The sequence below is a fragment of the Microcebus murinus genome, chromosome 21 (assembly GCF_040939455.1).
Source record: "Microcebus murinus isolate Inina chromosome 21, M.murinus_Inina_mat1.0, whole genome shotgun sequence".
In the NCBI taxonomy this organism is placed as follows: Eukaryota; Metazoa; Chordata; class Mammalia; order Primates; family Cheirogaleidae; genus Microcebus; species Microcebus murinus.
Window position 1 is genome coordinate 34,872,803 of NC_134124.1, and position 25,101 is coordinate 34,897,903.

Here is a 25,101-nt window from a genome sequence, read left to right on the forward strand (position 1 = left end):
GCAGAAGTGAACAAAGAAGCGTTCAAAGTGCTTGTCCCTAGAGTTGGATGGCGAAGGGAGGAATGGGAGCAGGAGACGCAGGTATGTGTTATTTTGGTTAAAAAAACATTAAAAATACAAAAAAAGAGGAACAACTTAAAAAAAAGAAATTCACACATGTCTGGTGCACTGCCGTTTTCCATCCGGGAGCAGGTGCAAGGGCACCCTCCACCCATCGCTCTCACTCAATTTTCTTGATTAGAAAGAAGCGAGAGCAAGAGGGCAGAACTGGTGACATGCCCAGAGGTCGAGGGAGTGAGGACCCCCCCTCCCCACCAGGCCTAAGCTCCCTCCCGCCGGCAGAGGCCAGGCCGGCTCCCCAAGTGGCCGCTGCGTGGCTCCCCACCCCACCCCCAGGGCCCCTTACCCAGCCTGATGTCTCCCTCCAGGGTCATCAGCACGTTGCCGGCTTTCAGGTCGCGGTGGATAATCTTCTTGCTGTGCAGGAAGTTGAGGGCTTCGAGCATCTGGCGGCAAATGACCTGAATCTGGGGCTCCGTGAGGCCTCTGTCCAGCTCTGGAAACAGAGAACTGCTGTCAGCTCAGCAAGCACTCACCGCGGGCAATGTCCGGCCCACGCCAGTTACGAGAAACACAACAGCCACCAAGACTATGAAGCCCTCGCTGTGTACTGGGTTCACTTCTAAGCACTTTACACGTATTGACCCATTTTGTCCTAACAATCCCTCGGGGCAGGCACAATTCTTGTCCCCATTTTACAGACTAGGAAACTGAGGCTTGGAGAGGTTAGGTCATTTGCTCGAGGTCGTGCAGGTGAGAAGTCAGAGATCTGAGATTCAAACCAGAGAGTCTGGCTACAGAGCTCAGGTTCCTAAACACAACCAGGCTGAGACGCAGAGACCCTCGTGTCAGTGGACACCGCGAGGGCGCTTGTCACGCAACAGCTCCGTGCTCGGTGCAGGGACGCAGAGAGGGACACGAAGCGGTGAGCGATGGCTGGGACAGGGTGGGGTGTAGGCATGTGGGAGGTCAGGCTGGGCAGGGAACAGGGAGGCTGCCCTGAGGAAAGGACATTAGTGCTGTGCCCCGAAGGAAGAACTGGGATTTGGGGGAGCAGGTGTGGCAAGGGCACGCCAGGCCGAGGAAGCAGCAGAAGCCACGGCTGACACGGGCTGGTGTTAAAGGAAACGTCCGCCGGCTGCCAGTGGTGGTACCAGGGGACGTGGAAGGGAGAGGGCTGGCGAGGCCGGTCACCAAGAGCCATTTGTGTGCTAGCCAGGGCGAGACACCCCCCCCACACACGTAACCGTGGACACTTCTTCTCTGAGGTTCCAGGGACGAGCAGGCCTGAGCAGGCGGGAACGGGAAGAACATTCCAGGAAAAGGGAGCAGCATGTGCCAAGGACCGCTGTGTGGCGGGAGGGGACAGAAGAGGCGACAGAGGAGGGGAAAGCGAGTTGAGGTCAGAGGTCAGCAGCCCCCGACTCTGCAGGGCCTTGTGGGCCACGCTGTGCAGGCCGCGTTTTATCTGAAACACAGCGGCGGGCTGCGGGGTTCTGAGCGGGGCAGAGACAGAGGAAGGGCACAGCTGGGAGTCATCACGGCAGCCTCGCGGCCGGACGGGGCCAGGGCAGGGAGGAGGAGGATGCTCGACTCAATGCTCTGGGAGGGAGGATGTGGGACGGACTGGAGGCGGCGGGAGGGAGGGAGGGAGGGAGGGAGAAGCTTCCAGGATGACATCCTGTGCTCTGCGTCCCAAGTCACCGTCCTGATGACTTGAGTTATGTCGCTACCCAAGACCTCTGTGCCCAGGAGTGCCAGCTCCCCAGGCCCGCCCCGTTCTCAGGCCGTAGGCCCCACAGCTGGTCACAGGGTTCTGCTCTGAGGCCTCCCACTGCCATGTCTGCCTCACCCGGGCGCCTGGCCAGGAACCCACAAGGCTCAACTCTCCTCCCAGGTCCCTCGGGAATGGTAAAAACAGACACGCCGACCAGGGCTGCAGGTGCCAACCACACTGCCCTGGGAAGCCAGGCCCGGAGCAGAGCCCTCTGGGGTCCGCAGGCTGCTTGTCCCCTCCTTGTGTCCTCATCCTTCACCTCTGTCCCCAGCCGGGGCCAGGCTCAGAGCTGGCGTGGGCTTTAGGAGCACACAGGCTGGGCCCGTGCCCGGCACTGCCTCTCACAAGCTGTGTAGTTTCTGGCAAGTTGCTCAAGTTCTCTGGACCTGTATTTCCCAGTTTGTAAAACGGGTTGATTACAATTGCTGTTGGCAGGGCTCCATCGACAGAGCATGCTCAGTTCTCAGTGTGGAAAACAGGCAATAAAAGGAGATCATTGCTATGCTGCTTCTGAGAGTCCAAGGCTGCAATGTCAGCAGCAATTTTTTTTAAATGGCAAAAATGTGTCTTGTTCATATCTAATTTACTGATATAAATGAAACAGGATGCAGATAATTATGATCTAATCATCACCATTTTTAAAGCCCTGATAATGCACCAGGTACAAGGCTAAGCACTTGGTACATTATTTAACTTTTACAATAATCCACTGACATGGGTATGATATATTTTTAAAAGTCAGGTTTATTATGGTATAATTTATAGCGGGTAAAATTCACTTTTCTTTAGGTGAGTTCTATGACTTTTGACAAACATATACAGTCACGCAGATCCCCCCCAATTCCCCCCAAATTCTCCTGTGCTCTTTGTAGATTACTCTTCCTCCCTCTCCAGTCCCTCAGTAATCAGTAATTTGATTTCTCTCCCTATAGTCTTGCCTTTTTCTAGAATGTCATATAATTGGGATCATGTAGTATCTAGCCTTTGAGTCCAGCACATTTTTAAGAATAGTTTTGAATTACACAGCAACACATGAACACCTTCTCCTGCCTAACACACTACAACCCTGCAGATGAGACTAAGCCCCCTTTAACACCACAACCTAATCCCAGCCCCTCGCCGCTTCCCCTGTAAGTGGGGCAAGAGCCAAAATGCCTAACGGCTGGCAAGGCATGTCCAGGCATGTCCATTCCAATCAGACAGGCACTGGGGCTTCAACTGGAAGGGCCACATGGTGACATGCCGTGTGGATACTGTCCCCATGTCCCCAAAGGGCCAGCCCAGTGCCCCACAGCTACCAAACAGAGGAAACCGGGATAGACCCCAGGTCCCCTAGACCCCAAGCCCAGGCCTGTAAGCCTTCCTAGGACCAAGGGCAGAAGGCTCCTCCCAGCAGGGCAGGCGTCTGGACACCTGACACTAATGCCCAAGCTGCAAGCAGGACCTGGCTCTGAACCTGCCACGTGTCCCCACTCCAGCTTCTCTTCTCACACCTTGATTTCCAGAATGTTTCCCTAACTGCTGCCACCCACAGGGGGAAAGCCACTTGCGCTGGAGCAGGCAGCGCCACCAGGAGAACAGAGACAGGGAGCCAGCGCAGGGTCTGCTGGCTAGCTGAGCGGTAGTCTGGGGCCACGTCCCGGCTGTGAATGAGGACAAGGACCTGGTGCACTTTCCCAGGGGAGACAGAGGCTGCTAGCTGGCTTCCTCTCTCCCCTTCTTTTCCGGTATCAGAGCAAATGGCCACCCAGCTAGAAAACTACATTCCCCAGCCTCCATTGCAGCCGTGTGCCGTGTGCTATAGCCAGTGAGACGTAAAGAGAGGAGTCCTGTGGGGCTTCTGTGAAGTCTCTTTAAGAGTCAGTGGTATATGTGGGGACAGGAATAGGTGGTTGTCCTACCCTCTCTTCTTCCATGCTATTGCCTGAAATTTAGATGAGATGGCTGGAGCTCCCACAACCATCTTGTCACCAAGAGCAGAAAATCAGCATGAGAATGGGGCTAACACAGAGGAAAGTGAGGCCAAGAGTTAGAGAAAGAAACCAAGTCCTTATGACAACTTTTTTAAACTGTAAGCTGTGCCTGCAGTCAGCCTCCTTTACCTTTTCAGTTATTTGTACAAATAAATTCCACCTCCCACACCCCAACTTTTTTCCCCTTAAGCCATCTGAATAATTCTGGCTCCTTATAACCTGGAGTCTCAATTCACAGAAGAGTATCATTTCTATCCTGTTGGATTCTACCCACAAAATGATGACCTTCAAAGTCAGTGTCTGCTGAGAAAAGGCACAGCCAGTAGCCACCTGCCACCTGCCGTGTCCTCCTCCCTCCGGTCATTCACCTGCCTGGGGGCTCTAGGAGGGGGAAGGGGCTCTGCAAGGAAGGTTCACCGGTCCAGCATTTCTACAGCTCGAAATGGGGACAGAATGCTGCAAATTTGAGACATTATTGAAATGGGCTTGGATCATCCCAAAGACACGAGCTCAAACGCCATTATCCTGAATGTTGAAATCCCAAAAGGTCAAAATCCCTAGAGTCAAAAATCTCTAATGTTTAAAATCCCAAAAATCACAATCACAGGATAGCTGCACCCTGTCAGGCCAGCTCTTATGAACTATCTCCGCGCAGCTGCCCACATCCTGCCTGTAACACACTCGTGCATATGTCAAAGTTTCTTTTCAATTTGGGGGGGGGGGGGTTTCTTTTCTTTTTCTTTTTTCAGTTTTTTTCCTCCACTATTTTAAATTGTCAGCATTATTTTTTACAATTCCCTATGCTATGTATTTCATCTTGGCATCATTTCTAATATTAGAGGTATAGATTCTATAGAGACTTTGATAGAGAGTTCTAATTCATTTTATGTATTTTTGGTAAATGTGAGTCCATGAAAGTCCACTACCACAATGTGGACTTTGTGTATAATCATTGTGGGTCTACATAAAAACACTGAAACTTCCTTAATAAGTGAAGAGATGTCCTTTTTGTATATCTGCATTTCTAAAAGATAAAATTTCTTGAGATGTGCACCATCTGGGGGATGGTCATGATGGAGACTCAGACTTGTGGGGGGAGGGGGGGAAATGGGCATTTATTGAAACCTTAAAATCTGTACCCCCATAATATGCCGAAATAAAAAAAAATGCTGGAAAAAAAAATAAAATAAATAAAAGATAAAATTTCTCAATCTCAGCTCTTTGAATGAATGCGTACGTGGTGGTGCCCCATCGGAGTTTTTGACTGATCTCATCAAAAGACTCAGGTTGCTTGTCATGGTATTTCAGACCATCACAGCCATAAAGCTGGGGGCACACAGTGACCAGCCCCAGCGATATGTCTATACCTTTCCCTCCTTGGCCCATTTCTTTGGGAAAATGGCTCATCTGCTCATAGCTGTTCCACCCGTGCACCTGTCACCTGTCTCCCTGAGTGTTCCTGCTTGCACAAACACGTATATTATTATCGCCTATTTCATTGTGTAAAGTGGTTTGTGAAGTGCTCTGTCATGTTTTTATGTTTCTCAAATAAATCCCTTTTTAAAATACGTATCTTACAAAGAATTTTTTCCAGAATTATATTTTCGGGATTTTGATCTTTCAGGACTGTGCTTTTGAGGATTTTAGACTTTAGAGATTTTGATCTTTCAGGATTTCAACATTCAGGGTGACGCAGTGTTTGGGACTGTGTCTTTCGAAATTAGGATCTGCTCCCTCCTGAGATAAACTCGGGGAAAACACCTTCTTCATAATAAAAAAGTGGCTCCATGGCACAACATTATACCGAGGCCTCTCCTCTTCTGAGCCAGCCCAGAATCCTAGACTCGCCACTCAAACTTCCCCAGCTCCTAACCCTCCACCTCTGCTCACTCACGCCCCGCAGGCCGCAGGAGCAGGGCCCGGGACAGGAGGGGAAGCCATTAGGAGTGGGGTCGCCCAGACCTGGGTTCCCAGCTCTGCTGTGTGACTCTGTATGAGCTCCTTAACCTCTCTGAGTGTCAGTCCAATCAAGAGGAAGCAGAGATCCTCCTTCTCATCTTACACACGAAGACTGAATGAGGATAATATATGTGAAAGCAGCCACCATGATCTCTGGCATATAGTGACTATTCACGAACGGATGGTCACTGCTAAGATTTTGCTGCTGCTGTCATTGCTCACGCTTGCCCAGGGCATCAAGACCTGACAACATCCCTACTGCGCATTTACCAAATGGGTGGGTTTCCCCACTTTTCAAAGAACCTCCCTCACGTGTCTCCATTTCACGTCCTAAGAGAGCTTCAGGGTTGGGCAAAGGCGGCGTCACACCAGTCAGGAAGGCTCGAGGGCCGCGTGCCCAGTTTGAGGACACACGGCTTTGGTACAGGGAGTGCTGGCCTTCCAATGCATAACCCGAAGCCTCTCCACAGCCCAACCCTGTCCCTGAAAGGGACAAAGCTAAGCGGTGCTCGCAGAGGCCGTGCGAATCGCTGGGGGTGGGGGTGGGAAGGACGCAGTCCCAGACTGAGCCGTCCGGGAGCCAGACTTGGGGCTCCCAGCAAGCCCTCCCCTCCCCCAACGCACCGGACCAAGGACTCACCCAGCATGATGGCATCCACAGCTCCCCCGGGACAGAACTCGATCATGATCTGCAGAAAACACAAGGCAAAGTGAAAACAAGCAGGGCACCCAGCCCTCGAGGCGGGGAGACCCCCAGGGCCCGGCCCCCACCCAGGCAGGGGCCACCAGTGCCCCAGGACGCGGTGCCCCTGTCCCCAGCCCTCCTCTGCCGGCCTCGGGGCCTGTCCCATCTGCCTGGTGCTCGCCCCCCATCAGCCCCAACCCTCACCGGAGGCTGTGACGCCCAGAGGACTTGTTGGGTGCTTCGTTCTTCAGAAAAAGAAAAACCAAGTTGCCAAGGAAACCTACAGCTTCCAAAATCAGCCTTTTCAGTCACGCCTGCACCCCCGCCCCCAGCTGGCCACGCAGGTGCCCGTCGGCCGCCCTGTCTCCTGTGCTCCAAGAGCCTCCAAAGTCGCCTCCCCCACCGCCACCCACAGGCCGGCCAAGTCCTCGCAGAATCCGGGCACCCGTCTCCTGCCTCGCCCTGTCCTCTGCAGTCCCAGGTCCTTGCTGGCTCACCACATCAGGACCTTGACGATCAGCTCAAAAGGAGAAACTGAGGCCCAGAAAGGGGATGGGCCTGAGCGAGACCGCACAGGCTGTTCCTGGACTGGAAGCGGCGTTCCTACCCCCTGGGCCATTCACTCGTCTCATCTACTCCTCATCCACCTACCGCCCCTAACGCAGCAGGCCCTGGGAGAAAGCAGACCCAGCCCTCAGGGGACCCACTGGAGGGACAGGAGGGACAATTAGAGTACGAAATGCTGTGGGCACCAACTCAGGACCCCTCCCCGGCTCACTCTTTCAGGCTCTTTTCATCCGTGCAAAGATGCGTTCTCCGCGGAGGGACACAGGTGGGTGGGAAGGGGACAGTGCTACGAGCTGCAAGACACACTCCAGAGTCACCTCCCAGCTGCGCCCCTGCGCCCTGCTTGCTGCAGTCCCTTCCGCTCAGCCCGGCAGGGGCGGAGGCGCCGCCCGTGCGTGGGGGGTCACGGAGACCCCCCTCCCCCCCACCAGAGGGACACCCTCAGCCCGGCCCAGCTGGACGCGAGCCAGCCAGAGGAGGGAGGAGCGGCCCTCCCTCCCTCCAGCATTTCAGTGAGGCCTCCAGTTTGTGGCTGACCTTCCAGAAGCTTCCCAGCAATACAAACATGAGGATGCATGGCTTCAGAGCTAGCCATGGCTGGGCCTGAGGTCTAGGCCCAGCGCTCACTGCTGTGGCCTTGGGCAAGTCTCTTCGGCTGTCTGCGCCTGTTTTCTCAGCTGTAAACTGGGGCCGCTGCTGCTCTTAGGGACTCCGTCACTGGGCTGCACTGGGGGACGAGCCACGCTGAGGTGCAAGAAACCACAGCGGGTCAAACAGGGGGCTTTAACCTGGCCAGGGACACAAGAGGCCTCAGGCTCCGGGGTAGCAAGACTGTCCGGCCCTGCCAGCCCCGCCGCGCGCAGTGGACAGCTGCAGGGAACGGGCAAGATGGCACTCGCCCGCTCACACGCACTGCCCGCCAGGGACAAAGGACACGGCCTCTGGGGCTCCTCTGGCCACTCTGGTTCTGCAGGGTCATCAGCACTGGGCCTGACCTCAGCTTGCTCAAAACTTCTACTGATACGATGACCTGTCACCCTTGAATAAAAGTCATCAGGGACATAGTCGTGTCTTGCTGACCCAAAATACCAAGGAAGAGGTACTTCTCCCTTCCACTCATTCATTCATCTGTTTGTTTATTCATTTGTTCACTCTTTTTTTTTTTTGAGACAGAGTCTCACTTTGTTGCCAGGCTAGAGTGAGTGCCGTGGCGTCAGCCTAGCTCACAGCAACCTCAAACTCCTGGGCTCAAGTGATCCTCCTGCCTCAGCCTCCGAGTAGCTGGGACTACAGGCATGCACCACCATGCCCGGCTAATTTTTTCTATGTATATTAGTTGGCCAGTTAATTTCTTTTTTATTTATAGTAGAGACGAGGTCTTGCTCTTGCTCAGGCTGGTTTCGAACTCCTGACCTTGAGCAATCCGCCCGCCTCGGCCTCCCAGAGTGCTAGGATTACAGGCGTGAGCCACCGCGCCCGGCCATTTGTTCACTCTTTTAACCAACCACCATCCAACCAGGCTTGTTCCCAGAGGTCAGGGAACAGAGGTGACTTGGAAACAGGCACTGACCTCTCGAAGCACAGCGTATCTCTCTGCCTTTTAGTAATTCTCAGCTGCACAAAAGAGGAAGAAAAATTCAACTAGAAGAAAACCAAGCCGTAAGAGGTGAAGATGGAAAACAAGCAAAACTCAGTCACCATGCAAGGCCACTGACCAGCTGAGAGACCTGTGAAATGGGGGGACACGCTCACCCTCCCAGGATCGACAGCTCATCCGGCCGCCCGGGTGCCTGGCCTTGGCTGAGGCTCAGGGAATGTGGCCTATGGCTGTGATTCCCTCCCTGAGCTCAGGGGCATTTTGTTCATTTTTTTTTCTGTTTTGTTTTTTGAGACTCCATGAAAGCTATCCTCTCTCTTCTCACCCAGAAAAATGCAAATAGCAACAAATGTTTGTGTGCAACTCCACTGAACCCGTGCACCTCCAGAAATCCCAACAGCAAACCCAGCTTAGGAACCCCTGCTGAGCTCAACTGCCAACCCACGCTGTAAAATGGGCTGACGTTAGGGACCTCTAGGATTTACCGTACGGACTGGATGAGACGGTGTTGTGAAGACCCAGTCCTGATACATGGTGGATATATAACAGGGACAGACACTTCTGCCTTCTCTAACAGAGTGTCACCAAAAAGGAAAAGGTTGTAGACTTAGGTTCAAGTCTTGGTGGTGCCATTTAATTGACTATATGACCTTATATAAAAGTCAATCTCCCCGAGCCTCTATTTCCTCATCTGTAAAATGGCATAATCATCTCCACCTCCAACTTCGTGGAGATGGTTAAGGAGATTCCCAACCTGAGAGCACAGCACAAAAGTCATACAATTAATATGTGTTTGTTGAATATCTAGCAAATGAAATCATCAGAAAATTGCACACTTAGATCATGTCACTTAGGCTTCCTACAAAAACATGCTACAATTTCTCAATACATCATCAGCTGTTATTAAGAGTCAGTATGAGAAGTGGCCAAACCTGGGCGGTTCCTGCGTTTTTCGGAAACTGTCCCTTACGTAACACCCTTACCCAAGGTGCCCACGACTCGTCCTCTCCGGAGGTTGGCGCTAGGAAATCTCATGCCCTCTGACAATCTGGTTTGCTTCCTCTTCTGCAGTTCATGCACTCCGTGACCCCTTGCGCTTCCCTTTTTATTTATTTATTTTTGCTTTGCCTGCTGGGAAGCTCTGAGCTAAGTCAGCTTCCTTAGCTTTGGCTCGGTTCCTGGGCCCCACTTGTTCCTTTCAGTACACGGGTCCTAACCACGCTTACCTCCAGCTTGTTAGTGGCAGTGGGACTGCAGGTCCACTTCCAAGTCCAAGTTTATGTTATAAACATGTCAGGGATTTTGCAGAAGTACATGGGGTTTAATCAATAAAACAGTAACCGATAGTTAAGTATAAGTAAAGTATTAATAATAGTTGAGCGTGTCTCCCAAAAGGCACGTGTTGGAAACTTAATCTCCAACACAACAGCGCTGGGAGGGGAGGCCAGGAGTAATGGGAAGTATTTAGGTTACGAGGCCTCCACCCTCCTGAGCGGGTTAGTGCCCATTACGAAAGAGCTTGAGGCCTGCTCTCGCCCTTCTCCCTTCTGCGGCAGGACGACGCAGCAGAAAGGCCCCCACCAGATGTGGCCCCTTGACTCTGCACTTCCCAGCCTCCAGAACTGTGAGCCAAATAAATTTCTGTCATTTACAAATTACCCAGGCTCAGGCATTCTGTTACAGAAGCACAAAGCAGGCTGAGACAACAGTAACACTTACAAGTGAAACAATCATCTCAAGCTTTAGGAAGTTAACGCCTGTAATCCTAGCACTATGGGAGGCAGAGGCGGGTGGATCACTCAAGGTCAGGAGTTCAAGACCAGCTTGAGCAAGAGAGAGACCCCGTCTCTACTAAAAATAGAAAGAAATTAATTGCCAACTAAAAATATATAGAAAAAATTAGGCACAGTGGCGCATGCCTGTAGTCCCAGCTACTCGGGAGGCTGAGGCAGGAGGATCGCTTGAGCCCAGGAGTCTGAGGTTGCTGTGAGCTAGGCTGACGCCACGGCACTCTAGCCTGGGCAACACAGTGAGACTATCTCTCAAAAAAATGAAAAGAAAAGAAAATGGAAACATACACATCGATATCCATAGGAGTACAGGTGGTTTGTACTTTTACATATTTTACACATTTTATTCAATAAATATGTGTTATAAAATTTTACATTAGAAGTAAACATGATTTCTTTAAATGGAAGAACCAGACTAAGACAGCCCACGGCTCCAGACACACCTGCTCTTCTGAAGGGGGAGGGGCAGCTGCGCCTGCCCGCGATGAGCCCCAGCGGGCCAGCCCCCAGCCTCGGGATAGATGTTTTCCAGGATCTGGGTAGCAGGTTTGTGATCCGGTCCAGGCATCGGCAAGTATCAACTGAGTGTCTACCAAGAACCCCACGCTGCTAGGCAACAGCAGGGGCCATAGAATTAGTATTCAATTAACAAACACTATCTGAGCTTCTGGTCTGTGGCAAGCCCGAGGCCTGGGGACCCAGGTGAATCGGAGAGCTTCCGTCCCCAAGACCACGAGCAGAAGGAGGCACAGAGACCAGCGGTGCAGGCACAGGGCAGTTGTGTCTCCCGGAAGCCTTTGGATGCCGTGATTAACCCAGCCTGGAGCTATCCAGGAGGGCTTCCTGGAGGAGGCCGATATCCAGGCTGGGTTTTTGAAGGGCAAACTTACCAAGCAGAAAAAAGCAGGCATATTCCAGGCAGCACACAGCAAGTGCAGAGGTGGGGTGGCACAGAAGAGTGTGGAGCGGGGTGGCGACATGTTCCATGCGTTTCCAGAGAATGGGAAGAGACTGGCCGGAAAGGTCAACTGGAACTAGAATTTGAAGATCTGAAGTATGAACCTTATCCGGAGAGCTGTGTGTGTGTGTGCGTGTGTGTGTACAGCGTGTGTGTGTACAGCGTGTGTGTGTACAGCGTGTGTACAGTGTGTGTGTACAGCGTGTGTGTGTACAGTGTGTGTGCACAGTGTGTGTGCATGTATAGTGTGTGTGTACAGCATGTGTGTCCTGTGTGTGTACAGTGTGTGTACAGTGTGTGTACAGTGTGTGTACAGTGTGTGTGTACAGTGTGTGTGTACAGTGTGTACAGTGTGTGTGTACAGTGTGTGTACAGTGTGTGTACAGTGTGTGTACAGTGTGTGTGTACAGTGTGTGTACAGTGTGTGTACAGTGTGTGTGTACAGTGTGTACAGTGTGTGTGTGCAGTGTGTGTACAGTGTATGTGTGTACAGTGTGTGTACAGTGTGTGTGTACACTGTGTACAGTGTGTGTACAGTGTGTACAGTGTGTGTACAGTGTATGTGTGCACAGTGTGTACAGTGTGTGTACAGTGTGTACAGTGTGTACAGTGTGTGTACACTGTATGTGTGTACAGTGTGTGTACACTGTGTACAGTGTGTACAGTGTGTACACTGTGTACAGTGTGTACAGTGTGTACACTGTGTGTGTACAGTGTGTGTACAGTGTGTGTACAGTGTGTGTACAGTGTGTGTACACTGTGTACAGTGTGTACAGTGTGTACAGTATGTACAGTGTGTGTGTACAGTGTGTGTACAGTGTGTGCACAGTGTGTACAGTGTGTGTACAGTGTGTGTACAGTGTGTGTACAGTGTGTACAGTGTGTGTGTACAGTGTGTGTACAGTGTGTGTACAGTGTGTGTGTACAGTGTGTACAGTGTGTGTACAGTGTGTGTGTACAGTGTACAGTGTGTGTACAGTGTGTACAGTGTGTGTGCAGTGTGTGTACACTGTACAGTGTGTACAGTATGTGTACAGTGTGTACACTGTGTACAGTGTGTGCGTACACTGTGTACAGTGTGTGTACAGTGTGTAGAGTGTGTACAGTGTGTATGGTGTTTGTGTACAGTGTGTACAGTGTGTGTACAGTGTGTAGTGTGTATACAGTGTGTGTACAGTGTGTGTACAGTGTGTGTACAGTGTATGTGTACAGTGTGTCTGTACAATGTGTACAGTGTGTGTGTACAGTGTACAGTGTGTGTACAGTGTGTACAGTGTGTGTACACTGTGTACAGTGTGTACAGTGTGTACAGTGTGTGTACAGTGTGTACAGTGTGTGTGCACAGTGTGTGTGTACAGTGTGTGTACAGTGTATGTGTACAGTGTGTATGTACACTGTGTACAGTGTGTATGTACACTGTGTACAGTGTGTGTGTACACTGTGTACAGTGTGTGTGTACACTGTGTACAGTGTGTGTGTACACTGTGTGTACAGTGTGTGTGTCACTGCGTACAGTGTGTGTACAGTGTGTACAGTATGTACACTGTGTACAGTATGTACAGTGTGTGTGTACAGTGTGTGTACAGTGTGTGTACAGTGTTTGCACAGTGTGTACAGTGTGTGTGTGCAGTGTGTGTGTACAGTGTGTGTACACTGCGTACAGTGTGTGTACAGTGTGTACAGTATGTACACTGTCTACAGTATGTACAGTGTGTACAGTGTGTGTACAGTGTGTGCACAGTGTGTACAGTGTGTGTGTACAGTGTGTGTGTACAGTGTGTGTACAGTGTGTGTACAGTGTGTACACAGTGTGTGTACAGTGTGTACAGTGTGTGTGTACCAGGTGTGTACAGTGTGTGTACAGTGTGTACAGTGTGTGTGTCACTGCGTACAGTGTGTGTACAGTGTGTACAGTATGTACAGTGTGTGTGTACAGTGTGTGTACAGTGTGTGTACAGTGTGTGCACAGTGTGTACAGTGTGTGTGTACAGTGTGTGTACAGTGTGTGTGTACAATGTGTGTACAGTGTGTGTACAGTGTGTGTACAGTGTGTACAGTGTGTGTGTACAGTGTGTGTACAGTGTGTGTACAGTGTGTGTGTACACTGTGTACAGTGTGTATAGTGTGTAGTGTGTGTACAGTGTGTGTGTGCAATGTGTGTACAGTGTGTGTGTACAGTGTGTGTGTACAGTGTGTACAGTGTGTGTAGTGTTTGTGTACAGTGTGTGTACAGTGTGTGTGTACAGTGTACAGTGTGTGTACAGTGTGTGTACACTGTGTACACTGTGTACAGTGTGTACAGTGTGTACAGTGTGTGTGTACAGTGTGTACAGTGTACAGTGTGTGTACAGTGTGTGTACAGTGTGTACAGTGTGTGTACACTGTGTACACTGTGTACAGTGTGTACAGTGTGTACAGTGTGTGTACAGTGTGTACAGTGTGTACAGTGTGTGTACACTGTGTACAGTGTGTACAGTGTGTGTACAGTGTGTGTGTACAGTGTGTGCAATGTGTGTACACTGTGTACAGTGTGTGTGTATAGTGTGTACAGTGTGTACAGTGTGTGTCACCGCGTACAGTGTGTGTACAGTGTGTACAGTATGTACACTGTGTACAGTATGTACAGTGTGTGTGTACAGTGTGTGTACAGTGTGTGTACAGTGTGTGCAGTGTACAGTGTGCGTGTACAGTGTGTGTGTACAATGTGTGTACAGTGTGTGTACAGTGTGTACAGTGTGTGTGTACAGTGTGTGTACAGTGTGTGTACAGTGTGTGTACAGTGTGTGTGTACACTGTGTACAGTGTGTATAGTGTGTAGTGTGTGTACAGTGTGTGTGTACAGTGTGTACAGTGTGTGTGTGCAATGTGTGTACAGTGTGTGTGTACACTGTGTACAGTGTGTGTAGTGTTTGTGTACAGTGTGTGTACAGTGTGTGTGTACAGTGTACAGTGTGTGTGCAGTGTGCGTGCAGTGTGTGTACAGTGTGTACAGTGTGTACAGTGTGTGTGTACAGTGTGTACAGTGTGTGCAGTGTGTGTACAGTGTGTGTACAGTGTGTGTACAGTGTGTGTACAGTGTGTACAGTGTGTGTGTACAGTGTGTGTACAGTGTGTGTACACTGTGTACAGTGTGAGTACAGTGTGTACAGTGTGTGTGTACAGTGTGTACAGTGTGTGTACAGTGTGTACAGTGTATGTGTACAGTGTGTGAGTACACTGTGTACAGTGTGTGTGTACACTTTGTACAGTGTGTGTGTACACTGTGTACAGTGTGTGTACAGTGTGTGTACAGTGTGTGTACAGTGTGTGTCACTGCGTACAGTGTGTGTACAGTGTGTACAGTATGTACACTGTGTACAGTATGTACAGTGTGTGTAGAGTGTGTGTACAGTGTGTGCAGTGTGTACAGTGTGTATACAGTGTGTGTACAGTGTGTGTACAGTGTGTGTACACTGTGTACAGTGTGTGTACACTGCGTACAGTGTGTGTGTACACTGCGTACAGTGTGTGTACAGTGTGTACAGTATGTATACTGTGTACAGTATGTACAGTGTGTGTGCAGTGTGTGTACAGTGTGTGCACAGTGTGTACAGTGTGTGTACAGTGTACAGTATGTGTACAGTGTGTGTACAGTGTGTGTACACTGTACAGTGTGTACAGTGTGTACAGTATGTGTACAGTGTGTACACTGTGTACAGTGTGTACACTGTGTGCGTACACTGTGTACAGTGTGTGTACAGTGTGTACAGTGTGTACAGTGTGTATAGTGTTTGTGTACAGTGTGTACAGTGTGTGTACAGTGTGTAGTGTGTATACAGTGTGTGTACAGTGTGTGTGTACAGTGTGTGTGTACAGTGTGTGTACAGTGTGTATGTACACTGTGTACAGTGTGTGTACACTGTGTACAGTGTGTGTACAGTGTGTGTACAGTGTGTGTGTCACTGCATACAGTGTGTGTACGGTGTGTACAGTATGTACACTGTGTACAGTATGTACAGTGTGTGTGTACAGTGTGTGTACAGTGTGTGTACAGTGTTTGCACAGTGTGTACAGTGTGTGTACACTGTGTGTACAGTGTGTGTACACTGCATACAGTGTGTGTACAGTGTGTACAGTATGTACACTGTGTACAGTATGTACAGTGTGTACAGTGTGTGTACAGTGTGTACAGTGTGTCACTGCATACAGTGTGTGTACAGTGTGTACAGTATGTACAGTGTGTGTGTACAGTGTGTGTACAGTGTGTGTACAGTGTGTGCACAGTGTGTGCACAGTGTGTACAGTGTGTGTACAGTGTGTGTACAGTGTGTACAGTGTGTGTGTACCATGTGTGCACAGTGTGTGTACAGTGTGTGTCACTGCATACAGTGTGTACAGTGTGTACAGTATGTACAGTGTGTGTGTACAGTGTGTGTACAGTGTGTACAGTGTGTGCACAGTGTGTACAGTGTGTGTGTACAGTGTGTGTACAGTGTGTGCGCACAGTGTGTACAGTGTGTGTACAGTGTGTGTACAGTGTGTACAGTATGTACACTGTGTACAGTATGTACAGTGTGTACAGTGTGTGTACAGTGTGTACAGTGTGTGTCACTGCATACAGTGTGTACAGTGTGTACAGTATGTACAGTGTGTGTGTACAGTGTGTGTACAGTGTGTGTACAGTGTGTGCAGTGTGTGCACAGTGTGTACAGTGCGTGTGTACAGTGTGTGTGTACAGTGTGTGTACAGTGTGTGTACAGTGTGTGTACAGTGTGTACAGTGTGTGTACAGTGTGTACAGTGTGTGTGTACAGTGTGTGTACAGTGTGTGTACAGTGTGTGTGTACACTGTGTACAGTGTGTATAGTGTGTAGTGTGTGTACAGTGTGTGTGTACAGTGTGTGCAGTGTGTGTGCAATGTGTGTACAGTGTGTGTGTACAGTGTGTACAGTGTGTGTACAGTGTGTGTACACTGTGTACAGTGTGTGTGCAATGTGTGTACACTGTGTACAGTGTGTGTGTATAGTGTGTACAGTGTGTACAGTGTGTACAGTGTGTGTGTACACTGTGTACAGTGTGTACAGTGTGTACAGTGTGTGTGTACACTGTGTACAGTGTGTACAGTGTGTACAGTGTGTACAGTGTGTGTACAGTGTGTGTACAGTGTGTGTGTACAGTGTGTGTACAGTGTGTGTCACTGCGTACAGTGTGTGTACAGTGTGTACAGTATGTACACTGTGTACAGTATGTACAGTGTGTGTGTACAGTGTGTGTACAGTGTGTGTACAGTGTGTGTGTACACTGTGTACAGTGTGTACAGTGTGTAGTGTGTGTACAGTGTGTGTACAGTGTGTACAGTGTGTGTGTGCAATGTGTGTACAGTGTGTGTGTACAGTGTACAGTGTGTGTACAGTGTGTGTACAGTGTGTACAGTGTGTGTGTACAGTGTGTACATTGTGGGTGTACAGTGTGTGTACAGTGTGTGTACAGTGTGTGTTTACAGTGTACAGTGTGTGTGCAGTGTGTGTACAGTGTGTGTACACTGTGTACAGTGTGTGTACAGTGTGTACAGTGTGTACAGTGTGTACAGTGTGTGTGTACACTGTGTACAGTGTGTGTACAGTGTGTGTACAGTGTGTGTGCAGTGTGTACAGTGTGTGTGTACAGTGTGTACAGTGTGTGTGTACAGTGTGTGTACAGTGTGTGTACAGTGTGTGCACAGTGTGTGCACAGTGTGTGTGTACAGTGTGTGTGTACAGTGTGTGTGTACAGTGTGTACAGTGTGTGTGTGCAATGTGTGTACAGTGTGTGTGTACAGTGTGTGTACAGTGTGTGTGTACAGTGTACAGTGTGTGTACAGTGTGTGTACAGTGTGTACAGTGTGTACAGTGTGTGTACAGTGTGTACAGTGTGGGTGTACAGTGTGTACAGTGTGTGTACAGTGTGTGTGCAGTGTACAGTGTGTGTACAGTGTGTGTACACTGTGTACAGTGTGTACAGTGTGTGTACAGTGTGTACAGTGTGTAGTGTGTACAGTGTGTGTACAGTGTGTGTGTACTGTGTACAGTGTACAGTGTGTGTACAGTGTGTGTACAGTGTTTGTGTACAGTGTGTACAGTGTGTGTACAGTGTGTACAGTGTGTGTACAGTGTGTACAGTGTGTGTGTACAGTGTGTACAGTGTGTGTGTGCAATGTGTGTACAGTGTGTGTACAGTGTGTACAGTGTGTGTACAGTGTGTGTGTACAGTGTACAGTGTGTGTACAGTGTGTGTACACTGTGTACACTGTGTACAGTGTGTACAGTGTGTGTGTACAGTGTGTACAGTGTGTACAGTGTTTACAGTGTACAGTGTGTGTACAGTGTGTGTACAGTGTGTACAGTGTGTGTACAGTGTGTACAGTGTGTGTACACTGTGTACAGTGTGTACAGTGTGTGTGTACAGTGTGTGTGCAATGTGTGTACACTGTGTACAGTGTGTGTGTATAGTGTGTACAGTGTGTACAGTGTGTACAGTGTGTGTCACTGCGTACAGTGTGTGTACAGTGTGTACAGTATGTACACTGTGTACAGTATGTACAGTGTGTGTGTACAGTGTGTGTACAGTGTGTGTACAGTGTGTGCACAGTGTGTACAGTGTGTGTGTACAGTGTGTGTACAGTGTGTGTGTACAGTGTGTGTACAGTGTGTGTACAGTGTGTGTGTACACTGTGTACAGTGTGTATAGTGTGTAGTGTGTGTACAGTGTGTGTGTACAGTGTGTACAGTGTGTGTGCAATGTGTGTACAGTGTGTGTGTACAGTGTGTACAGTGTGTGTAGTGTTTGTGTACAGTGTGTGTACAGTGTGTGTGTACAGTGTACAGTGTGTGTGCAGTGTGTGTGCAGTGTGTGTACAGTGTGTACAGTGTGTACAGTGTGTGTGTACAGTGTGTACAGTGTGTGCACACTGTGTACACTGTGTACAGTATGTACAGTGTGTACAGTGTGTACAGTGTGTGCAGTGTGTACAGTGTGTGTACAGTGTGTGTACAGTGTGTGTACAGTGTGTGTATACTGTGTGTACACTGTGTACAGTGTGTACAGTGTGTGTACAGTGTGTACAGTGTGTACAGTGTGTACAGTGTGTGTACACTGTGTGTATACTGTGTGTACACTGTGTACAGTGTGTGTGTACAGTGTGTACAGTGTGTGTACACTGTGTGCAGTATGTACAGTGTGTGCAGTATGTACAGTGTGTGTGTGCAGTGTGTGTACAGTGTGTGCACAGTGTGCACAGTGTGTGTACAGTGTGTGTACAGTGTGTACAGTGTGTGTACAGTGTGTACAGTGTGTGTACAGTGTGTGTACAGTGTGTGCACAGTGTGCACAGTGTGTGTACAGTGTGTGTACAGTGTGTGTACAGTGTGTGTACAGTGTGTACAGTGTGTGTACAGTGTGTGTACAGTGTGTACAGTGTGTACAGTGTGTACAGTGTGTACAGTGTGTACAGTGTGTGTGTACAGTGTGTGTACAGTGTGTGTACAGTGTGTGTGTGCACTGTGTACAGTGTGTGTGTACACTGTGTACAGTGTGTGTACAGTGTGTGTACAGTGTGTACAGTGTGTGTACAGTGTGTACAGTGTGTGTACAGTGTGTGTGCAGTGTGTGTACAGTGTGTGTGCAGTGTGTGTGTACAGTGTATGTGTGTACAGTGTGTACAGTGTGTACAGTGTGTGTACAGTGTGTGTACAGTGTATGTGTGTACAGTGTGTGTACAGTGTGTGTGTACAGTGTGTGTGCTCGTGTGTGTACAGTGTGTGTACAGTGTGCGTACAGTGTATGTGTGTGCAGTGTGTGTGTACAGTGTGTGTACAGTGTGTGTACAGTGTGTGTACAGTGTGTGTGTACAGTGTGTGTACAGTGTGTGTGTGTGCGCGCGTCTCTGGAAAGACACGCCAAGGGATTGAGGCAAGGGGTGCTGTGGACGGGTCTGGGCTTTAGAAAGACGCCTGCAGATAAGGGTCTCTGGAGCTGGAAAGGAGGATCCACGGGCTTGGGGCAACAGCACAGAGGCCGCGCGTCTGGGCCCTGGGCATCGAGGCCTCTGCCCCTTCCACACACAGCGCCTCTTCCTTCGCTTTGTGACACAGCCATGAGGGCTGGGTGGGACGTGCCCGGCCTGGCAAGAGACCGGGAGAGGGGAGGGAGCTAAGCCAACCAGGGAAGTTTTCCACCTCTTGCACAGGTGCAGGGCTGGTGTGTTGTGCTTGATGGCACTGAGTGCCATGATGCCTCACTTTGGAGCAAGCTGGGACGCACAAGACTCTGAGGGTTGTAGGCAGCCACCTTGCAACCAAGAGGTAAGCTGGTGTGAAGACAAAGCTGGTGCCCAGAGGAGGGCGGAGAGAATCAAGGACAGTGGACAGCAAGCCTGCTCGAATCCACCTCCCTACTGACTTTTCGGGCAGAACATGCAGCCAAGTGATTTCCGACGTTGCTAGGTCAGTTTGAGGCGAGGTTTGCTGTTGCTTGTTACCAAAAGTACCTGACCTCATCGTCGGCAGGAGAGGATGAGTAGGAATTAGGGCAATGAGAGAGAAGGACAAGGATGCAGACTCGTTGGGCAGATGAGGTTTTCCAGGAAATACCTAGAGAAGAATCACATTCTCCAGGTGGTCGTCTCCAGGCTGCACCAGACGAAAACACTACGCCAGTGATTCTCAAACTTGAACTTGGAGTGCTTGTTAAAAGAGATCACTGGGTCCCACCCCAGAGTTTCTGAGTCAGGGTCTGGGAGTCCGGTTTCTAACAAGTGCTCAGATATTACTGCTGCTGGTGGTCCCCCGGCCACACTTTGAGACCTACTGCTCAATAGGAATTCACAAAAGAACAAGAAGCATGGACCCTGGGGCCACAGCTCTTCTCCTCTTAACAAAAATGCAATGCAAGACGGTGGTAGAGAAACTCAGGGGCAACCTAGCAGAAGTACTGCTTTTTATGCTCTGTGTTATCCTGAATTTCATCATCGGCATTCTTTTTGCTTCTTGGCTCAAACAGAGAGCTAGAGGCTTTGGTAGGGTGTAAGATCATCCTTGTCGGTGTTTACCAAGAGATGGTTTGAAAAGCATAAAGTATTCAAAAGAAGCTTTAGTATCAGCATTATTAAAGACAGTACTGGAGTCTGTTTCAATGAGTATATTAAAAAAAATAAATAGAATTAGAAAGCTTTGAGGGTCTTTGAGTATATGTCAAGAGGTATGTGGGGACCGGTAAAGATCAGATGGGCAGAAATGACAACAAAAGCACAAGCAACAAAAGAAAAAACTGAGGTGGACTTCAACATTAAAAACATTTGTGCATCAAAGCACAATATCAAGAAAGTGAAAAGATAACCCAAAAAGGGATAAAATATTTGCAAATCATATATCTGATAAAGCAGCGACTTTATCAGATATATGGTCACCAACTTTTTTGGCACCAGGGACTGGTTTCATGGAAGACAATTTTTCCCCGGATGGGGAGGTGGGGAGCTCAGGTGGTGATGTGAGTGATGGGGGGTGGCTGTAAATACAGATGAAGCTTCGCCTGCTCCCCCACCACTCACCTCCTGCTCTCCCCTGCGACCCCCATTTCCTAAGTTTCATGGAAGACCATTGTCCCATGGATGGAAAGCGGGGAGTGGGGCAGCAGAGCTCTGTGGCTTGGTCCCTAATAGGGGACGCCAGCGGTTTGGAACTACATTGATAAAGGACTAATATCCAGGATATATAAGGAACACTTACCACTCAACAATAAAAGGGCAAATAACACAGTTTAAAAATGGGCAAAGAATTCCAACAGATGTTTGTCCAAGGAAGATGTACAACTGGCCAACAAGCACATAAAAAGATACTCAACAATTGCTAGTCAAACTGCAATGAGATACCACTACACACATGCTAGAATGCCCAGAATTAAAAAGATGAACAACAATACGTGCTGGTGGGAACGTGAAGAAACTGAAATGCTCAGACACTGATGGTGGGAATGTGAAATGGTACAGGCTCTTTGGGAAACAGTTTGGTAGTTCCTCAAAATATTCAACATAGCACTACCATACGATCCAGAAATTCCCTCCTAGATATCAATCCCAAAGAACTTTTAAACTATGTCTATTATTAGCTAGATTGACTAAGAAAAAAGGAGAGGAGATTCAACTCTCTTTCAACAGAAATGAAAGAGAGGACATTACTACTGATTTTACAGAAAGGATTATCAGAGAGTACTATGAACAATCATATGCCAACAAATTAAATAACCTAGATGAAATGAACAAATTCCTAGAAACACAACCTATCAAGACTGCATCATGAAGAAATCGCAGATCTAAATAGACATAACTTGTAAGGAGATTGAAACAGTAATTTAAAACCTGCAAACAAAGAACAGCCCAGGACCAGGTAGCTTCACTGGTGAATCCTACCAAACTTTTAAAGAAGAATTAACCCCAACCCTTCTCAGACTTTTCCAAAAAATTTAACCCTACCTAACTCATTCTATGACACCAGAATCACTGATACCAAAGCCAGACAAAGACACTACAAGAAAACTACACACCAATATCCCAGATAAATATTAATATAAAAATACTCAACAAAATACTAGCAAATCAAATTCAAGTATTAAAAGTGAGATTATACCATGATCAAGTAGGATTTATCCCTGGAATCCAAGGATGGTTCAACATACAGAAATCTACCAATGTAATAGACCATATTAACAGAATAAAGGGGGGGAAAACCACATGATCATTTCAAGTGATGCATAAAGAGCATTTAACAAAATTAAAAACCCTTTTGTGAGAAACACTCAACAAACAAGGAACAGAAAAAAATAATCCTCAACATAGTACAGGTGAGAACTCAATCCTTTGCTGACAAAAAAAAAAAAAAATAGAAAAAAAAACCATACTGCCAGCCTACAGGAGGAAGAGCAAGGCTTACAGAAGGATGTTCCTCCAGAAGGAAGCAGCACTAAGTATCCTGCTTGAATGAATGGGAAACGATCCCAATAAACTAAACACATTTTGGATATATATAAAAAAATAATAATAAAGGCCGTATGTGAAAAACTCGCAGCTAACGTCATACTCAATGGCAAAAGGCGGAAAGTGTTTCTTCTAAGAGCAGGAACAAGGAGGGATGCCTTCTTTTGCCTCTATTCTACATAGTACTAGAAGTCCTAGCTAGTATACTTAGGCAAGAAAATGAAATAAAAGTCATCTAAATTGTAAAGAAGAAATAAAATTATCTCTGTACACAGACAACATGATCTTATATGTAGAAAACCCTACGGATTACACAGAAAGGTTAGAATTAATAAGCAAATTTAGTAGTTGCAGGATATAAAATCAGTTATATTTCCATACACTAACAACAAACACTCCAAATTTGGAAATTAAGAAAACAATTCTATTTACAACAGCATCAAAAAGAAGAAAATGCTTAAGAATATTTAAGTAGTATTCCTAAAAACAGGAAGAAAGAATAAACTTAACCAAGGAGGTCAAAGACTTGTACACTAAAAACTCTAAAGATGACAAAATTAAATGGAATGGAGTGGAAGACTTAATATTGTTAAGATGCCAATACTACCCAACAGAAGGGTAGTATTGGGTAGGATGGTTTGGGTGCAATCCCTACCAAATGCTAATTGCATCTTTTAGAGAAATAGAAAAATCTATCCTAAAATTTATGTGGATTCTCAAGGGACTCCAAATAGCCAAAATAATCTTGAAAAAGAAGAACAAAGCTGGAGGTCTTGCACTTCCTGATTTTGAAATGTACTACAAAGCTACAATAATTAATACAGTGTGGCACTGTCATAAAGACAAACATACAGACCAATATACCAGAACAGAGCCCAGAAATAAACCCCTGCATATATGGTCAAATGATTCTTGTCAAGACTATTTGATAGGGAAGGAATAGTCATTTCAACAGATAGTGTTGGGAAAACTGGATATGCACATGAAAGAGAAAAAAGGACCTTTACCTTAAACCATACGCAAAACTCAACATGCACTAAAAAGTTAAATGCAAGACCTGAAATCACAAAACTCCTAGAAGAAAACACAGGGAAAAGCTTCACAACATTAATCTCGGAAATGATTTCATGGATATGACACCAAAAGCACAGGCAAAAAAAACCCAACACACCCCAAAAATAAACAAGTGGAATTACTACATCAAACTAAAAAACTCTGCACAGCAAAGCAACCAACAGAATGAAAAGGCAACCTACAGAATGGGGGGAAATATTTGCAGATTATATGTTTGTTAAGGGGTTAATCTCCAAAATATATAAGGAACTCCTACAACTCAATGGCAAAAAAACCTACCCTCCCAATTAAAAAATGGACTAAGAAATTTAATATGTACTTCTCCAAAGAAGACACTTGGCCAACAGGTATATGAAAAGATGCTCAACATCACAAATCATCAGGGAAATGCAAATCAAAACCACAATGATAGCCGGGCATGGTGGCACATGCCTGTAGTCCCAGCTACTCGGGAGGCTGAGGCAGGAGGATTGCTTGAGCCCAGGAGTTTGAGGTTGCTGTGAGCTAGGCTGACGCCACGGCACTCACTCTAGCCTGGGCAACAAAGCAAGACTCTGTCTCAAAAAAAAAAAACCAAAAAACCCACAATGAGCCATCATCTTACACCTGTTAGAACTGCTATCATAAAAATAGAAAAAAGACAAGCATTGGTGAGGATGTGGAGAAAAGGGAACCCTTATGCACTGTTGGTGGGAACACAAAATGGTACCGCTGCTATAGAAAACGGTGTGGAAGTTCCTCAAAAAGTTAAAAATAGAACTACCTACATATGATCCAACAGTCCCACTTCCGGGTGTCTATCCTAAAGAACAAAACCAGGATCCTGGGAGACATCTGCACTGCATGTTCACTGGAGCACTATTCAGAAAAGCCCAGACCGCGAAACAGCAGAAATGTCCACTGATAGATGAATGGACAAAGAAATGTAGTACATACACACAACAGATTATTATTCTGCCTCAAACAAGAAGGAAATTCCGAAATGTGTGACAATATGAATGAACCCTGGGGACATTATGCTAAGTGAAATGAGCTGGTCACAGAAAGGCAAATACTGCAGATTCCACTTGTAAGAGGCATCTAAAATAATAGTCAAATTCATAAAATCAAAGAGTGGAGTGGTGGTGTCCAGGGCTGGGGGGAGGGGAGAACTGGGATTACTTCTCCATGGGCATGAAGTTTCAGTCATACGAAATGGAAACGCTCTAGAGACCTGCTGGACAAGATCGCACCCGCAGTCTGCAGTAACGTGTCACACACTTCAGTGTGTCAAAGGGTGGTCTCATGTTAAGTGTTCCTGCTACAATAAAGTAACATCATCAAAAAGAGGAAAAAAAGGAGGGGTCTGCCCGAGCTTGGAGGCAGGCAGGACGTTCTGGCAGGGAGGCGCCTGCTTTTCCTGGGCCGTCTTGTCAGGGCGTGTCCTCAGCACCCAGGGGCTCCTTGTTTCCCGGGCGACCTCAGCCCGCATACACTCTCCGCGGGTGCCTGGCGGGGACTTGATACGGCAGCCTCTCATCTCTGGCTTTCGTCGCCGGCTGGAGGCCGGAGGAAATGGGAAACCTGTCTGCCACGACTGCGCATCAGTTTAGATTAAGCAGCTGTCAGGGTGCAGCGTGAGGGGTGGGGCCTTGTCACACGATCCTGTAGGCCACATGACCCCGAGGGACATTTGTTC

At 48.0% G+C, this 25,101-nt stretch overlaps 1 protein-coding gene across 1 annotated transcript in view; it reads right to left on the reverse strand.

Moving 5' to 3' along the window:
* The window catches only part of STK10 (serine/threonine kinase 10), a 127,604-nt gene that overhangs the window by 66,154 nt on the left and 36,349 nt on the right, over nucleotides 1–25,101 (reverse strand). Inside the window, exons 3-4 of the mRNA XM_012765489.2 lie at nucleotides 6,410–6,458; nucleotides 407–556 (exon numbers count right to left, since the gene is read on the reverse strand). Of these exons, the coding sequence (XP_012620943.1) occupies nucleotides 407–556; nucleotides 6,410–6,458 (199 nt within the window). The remainder of the gene's footprint in view (nucleotides 1–406; nucleotides 557–6,409; nucleotides 6,459–25,101) is intronic.